Genomic DNA, 5,803 nt, shown 5'->3' on the forward strand with positions numbered 1-5,803 from the left:
ATAATTTATTTATTTATTTTTTTGCAGAACCGGGGATTGAACTCAGGCCCTTGCGCTTGTGAGACAAGCACACCAGGCAAGCACTTACTCTACTGAGCTATCTCCCCGGCCCCTTTGCCCTATATTAAAGTCAAAATGGACTAAAGATCTAAACAGGAAAGTAGGAACACTAAGCCTATTGGAAGAGAAAGTAGGTAGAAATCTTGAAGACATAGGGGTGGGCAAAGAGGGCATGAACAAAAACCAAACTTCATGGGAAATACTACAAAGAATCAACAACTGGGTTCTCATTTTATTAAAAAGTTTTGTAATAAAAAAAAACTATTTGCTTATTGGAAGAAAGAATTAATGCTTAAAATTTTTCTACCAATTTTATCTGACAATCTGAACTACTGCAAAGACAATATGCAGTATAGCAACCATTACTGAATTCCTAGCATCTTGTTTTTTGAAATTCTGTATCATTTGTAATGCTTTAAAAATTATTTTTTTCATCCCCAGTACCACGAAAAATTATTTTTATTCTTTTTAAAGTAAAAGTTGTTAAAATATATATCAACAGGTTTATAAGCACCCACTACCATCATCCCTGGTCTTAGGTAATTATTAATTGTTTTCTCCAATATGCTAAATTTTTTTATAAAGAATTTTTTTTGATGTGTGTTTAGGACAGGGTCTATAGGGTCTACAGGGTCCCACGATGTAGACCAGACTCCTAGTGATCCTCCTGTTTTCAGCCTACCAAGCTCTGGGATTACGGGCGTGTGCCACCACGCCCAGTCTCAATCATCTTCTCAGCATGCCCCAGGAGCAGGGCCAGCACACCAAGCCGGGGATCAAACCCCAGCCGCTGTGCTCTGCCTAAGCAGGCACTTTAGTCTGCTGAGCTATCTGGCCAGCTCTAGAATATTTTATTGTAAAATTTTATTTATAATACAGCATAAGTAATTTATGTAACCATTTAAAATGAGGAATTCATTAAAGATTTTGGGGAAGTTTCGGTACCCGAAATGTTTAGATGATTGCACATCCAACCCTCTAGATGTCTTCAACCATGGTTTTATTTGTTAACCATAAGCATAGCTCAGAATCAAGTTAGAAAAAAATTGAGAATATATCATTCCTGGCAGAAATCACAAGAAAGGAAAATAAAGGATGCCAAAACACACAGTTCATTTTTAAAGTGAATAATGAGAATTGGGATGATGTGGAGAAGTCGAAACTATTGCATATTGCTGGTGGGAATGTGAAATGGTGCAGCCACTTTTGAAAATAATCCAACAATTCCTCAAAAATTATATGATCCAGCAGTTCTGCTTGTTGGTGGATATATCCAAGTACACACACACACACACACACACACACCCCACACACACACGATGTGCATATAAACATCCAGACAGTATTCATAACCTTTCTGTAAAAACAACCCACATGCCCACCAAGTGATGAATCCATAAGCCAAATGCAGTACACCTATGTGATTGACTATCATTCGGCAACAAAAAGGAAAAATGTACTGATATATATATGCTGCGTCACATGTGAACCCTAAAAGCAGAATGACCCGAAGTGAATGAAGCCAGACACAAAATGCTATATATTGTATGCTTCCGTTTATATGAAATGAACAGCGCTGCTGGGGTAGAGGTATCACGCAAGACTCCCGTTTACCTGAAATGTTCAGAATAGGTAAGTCAGGACTCAGACAGTAGGCTCGTGGTAGTGAGGGTCTGGGAGGAGGGGGCTATGGGACAGACTAATTGGTATGGGCTTTTCTGAGAGTGACAAAATATGCTGAAATTTGACCGAGGTGATAAGAAGACTACACAATTTTTGTGAATGTACTGGGTGGTGTATTTAATGTTGAACTTTATGATATGTGGATTATATCTTAATTTAAAAATATAGATGATTGAACTATATTTTTTCAACTGTGTAGTTTTAGAAATATTTTTCAACTCAAGGCCCATGTGCATTTTTTACTGGTAATGTGGTTCTTATCACAAAAACAGGAAACTTCCTTAAAAGGGTTTGAATAAAATTTGTGGTCAATTGGTAGTTTTCAAAGTCCCACATTTTTGGTACAGCTAGGAAAAAAAAAAAAAAAACACCCAAAAAAACAATAACAACAAATGAGAATAAAAACATTGCCTCTGCCAATGGAAAGTTCATAAACCCAGGCATGAAGAGGCCTCCACACACGAAATGAGCACATGGGCAAAGGCTTATAAGCGCAGATTAAGAATACAGTGTAGGGGAATGAAGTTGAAGAGAAAATTGAAGGGAGTCAGTGCAGAGATATCTTTATCAGAAAGGGTAATTAATAAGAATAGAAACCACATCCTGCCAACTAATGACATGCTCTCTGGAAATTTCAGAGGTATTCCATTTGAACTCTAAAAAAAAAAAAAGGTTACTTCATACTCATTCAAGTATAAAAACCCACAAATAAATTAAGGATTGAAAATTAAAATGGGGATTTGGTATTATGCAATTCTGAAGCCACTGCAGCCTGAGGCACCACAGTTGTACCAAACTCGGTGGTACCACACAGATACAAGCCAGCAGAAGTGGGTGTGCTGACCGGGCTCTCACAACACACAGCAGAAAGGCAGAGCCATGGGCCCTGTGGGTCACACGCCTTTTCCTTTAACTCCTCCCTGCACACATGTGTTGCTGCTGTCTTCTGTATCATAAAGCAGTATAATAGGTTGAGTTGTTTCATTTCTGAATTTAAAAGGGACATTAAGCGACTTACTGAAGTCTGGTGAGTGGCAGAGATGGGACAAGTATTTATACTGATTCCCTAAACAATGACTTTCTGAGAAATAAACAGTGAAGGCAGAAGGTGTATCTAATGTAGGTTTATAGCTCAACTATTTTTCTTTAACAAATAGTCTTGTGACACTTCACCAATCAAGACATAGAACACTTTTAGCACCCCATGAAGCTCCTTTGTGGTCCCAACTCTGATTCCCATTTCTATTGTTATCCATTAGTTTTGACTATTCTTGAATTTCCAAAGTATGGAATCATGCATCTTCTTTTTCAAACAAAAAATCTAACTCCTTTCATCTAACGTATCTGTGGGATTCACCAATGGCTGCTAGTTGGAGCTTATTTTTATTGCTGAGAACTTTTTAGTTCCCATTTCTTGGGTCTATCTTTTGGGTGGGTTATTAGGCTCATCCTGTTCCAGTAGATCTGGCAGTGAGTATAGGGCAAATCCCTCTCCTGTGGGCAGGTGAATGGATCACAACTGGCTTCAAGCTCTGGTTTACACCTATAAGAGTGTACGCCATCTGTAAACTACGCACTCTTTCTGGGCCTTGAATTTCTCTTTCGGAAGATGAAGAAGTTAAATGAAGTTTTTGTGCTTCCAAAGAAGAAAAGAGAATGTAATACTCACTTATTTCACACTGTTCTCCCTCTAGCCCTGGAGGGCAAATGCATTTTCCAGGGTAGAAGCAGGTCCCTCCATTAAAGCAAGTGGTCGAGCAGTTTGCTGTTAAAATGACAAGCGTGGTGTTGCATTAGACAGCAGGATAAACAACCGTAAAGTTTTACTTACAGTAAATGATGCTTCTTAGGTATTTGTACTTGTCCTTTACTTAATAAAGTCACTTTACAAATCTAAAAGGTATAACCAATTGATTCAGTTATTCAAAATAATGTTCAAAAGGCCAGTCAGATAGCTCAGCGGATTAAAGTGCCTGCTTAGGCAGATGCAGGGCCCCAGATTTGATCTCCAGTGTGCTGTGCTGGCCCCACCCCCAGGGTGCACTGAGGCAGAGATTGAGACTGGGCATGGTGGCACATGCTTGTAATCCTACTGCTTGGGAGGCTGAAAACAGGAGGATCACTATGAGTCTGATCTGTGTAGTGAGACCCTATCCATTCTAGGCACAAATAATCATAATTATAATAATGTTCTAAATCAAATTACAATTGCTTGATTTCAGAATATAGTAGGATACAATGGAATGTCACTGTACATTATTTCCCTTCCACTCCTAGGAATTTAATCCCTTAACTTTAAAAAGGCAGAGTGTTACAAAGGTTCTTTTAAATTTTTAAATAAAGTCTATGTCCTTAGAAAAGAGTGCTGTAAATTTAAGAAAATATTTTTAAAAATATCTTATTGGTTTGGCCCTAACCTTTCAAGGTCAGCAAGGACTCAGGACATAGAAGAACCTGTACTGTAACATCCTGTGGCTCAGTTGTGTCCCAAATTTTCTGATCAAGGAGATTATGGGGCCACAGAGAAAAGTGATCAATGATGTACAGTGTGCCTAATGAGTGTCACATGGAGAGAAAACATTCTCTCAGGCTTTCACAGAGAGCAAATTGGTCAAGCAATGGCCTTGACTTGTCCACATGGCTGACACTGACAAAGGATCTACAAACTGCAGTACAACTTCTGACATTGCCAGTCCTACGGATAACCTGCTACTATTATGGACTACTGGACTATATTGGATTATTTTGCTGAATTCACATACCTAAAATATTTTAGTGGCAAGGGAATACCCTTCTCTGACAAAACTAAACAAAAAAGGGGATAAAAAGGGGATAGAAATGAAGAACCATTTTGTATCTGTATATACAAAATAGTTAGGATAGGTATACACCTGCTTTCTCTTAATTAAATGAGAAGAAAGATTTATACTAATAGTGTTTGGACAGGATATCGTGTTTGCATCTTATGCTATGAATAACCACTACAAAGACAACAATATGCAATGTATTAATTATTGAAACTGTCCTACTAATCAGTTTTGAAACTGTCTCATTGCTATTTGTTTCTCAATAAAATTAATCAAAAATACATAAAAATAAAAATATCTTATTGGAGCTAAAGGAGGAATAAAAAGGAGAAAATCTGGGATGATGTATCTCAGTGACAGAGCACTTTCTTGACCTTGGGTTTGATGTCCAGTACTAAAAAATGTACATATATCCAAAAAAGGAGAAAACTTTCTTTAAAATAGCTAATAGGAAAATAAGCCATAAATATCAGGACTCAACAAAAGAGAAAGCAGCTATCTTTCAGATACATATGAACAGTGACTTATTTTACCTGATAGGATTTCTTTTTTTTTTTTTTTTTTTTTTTTTCCTGTACAGAGTCTCCCTACACAGTTCAGACACCTAGTGATCCTCCTGTCTCAGTCACCCCAGCACTGGGATTATAGGCGTGCCTCACCACTCCTGGTTCCGGGGTCAGCACAGCATGTGGTACCAGGGATGGAACTCAGGCTTGCCAGGCAGGCACTTAGACACTGAGCTATCTCCCCAGCCCCCTGAAAGGATTTTAAATATATATATTTTTATGATATTTGGGGAAAGGAGTGATTGTATTCTGAAAAATTAATAAAAACAGACTATGATGCTTGTGAGATCCTGTAGGTAGGAGTCTGGCAGAATCTGAGCCATAGGGATATGGTTAGATATATTAAAGGGGGAGTCCACTTACTTACACTATCTCAGCATTAATAGTCACATTGTGATTCTTCCTAAGTCAGAGATGGTTACCCTTTTAGAAAGGAGTGCCCAAAGTACAACGCCAAGCCCACTTATTTGTCATTTGTCACAGTGCCAACACTATAGTTAACTTGTACTTAACTTAATCTTTTATCTTAAAAGAAAAACAAATAACATATATGCCATAGACTTGCCACCTCTTCCTAAAACTTCTGTGTGTCAGTTTCTGGAATTCCATAGCTTGCTGGCACCTTAAGGAGAGGGAGAACAGGAAATGGAGATAGGAGAGATGAAGCATTTAAAAGTAGGTAAGTTG

The 5,803-nt window shown here is 38.0% G+C and overlaps 1 protein-coding gene across 1 annotated transcript in view; it reads right to left on the bottom strand.

Moving 5' to 3' along the window:
- Window positions 1-5,803, bottom strand: part of Wif1 (WNT inhibitory factor 1) — a 98,824-nt gene that overhangs the window by 9,186 nt on the left and 83,835 nt on the right. Inside the window, exon 7 of the mRNA XM_004632131.3 lies at window positions 3,413-3,508. Coding sequence (XP_004632188.1) covers window positions 3,413-3,508 — 96 coding nt within the window. The remainder of the gene's footprint in view (window positions 1-3,412; window positions 3,509-5,803) is intronic.

Source organism: Octodon degus, unplaced genomic scaffold (assembly GCF_000260255.1).
Source record: "Octodon degus isolate 3935 unplaced genomic scaffold, OctDeg1.0 scaffold00047, whole genome shotgun sequence".
Classification (NCBI taxonomy): domain Eukaryota; kingdom Metazoa; phylum Chordata; class Mammalia; order Rodentia; family Octodontidae; genus Octodon; species Octodon degus.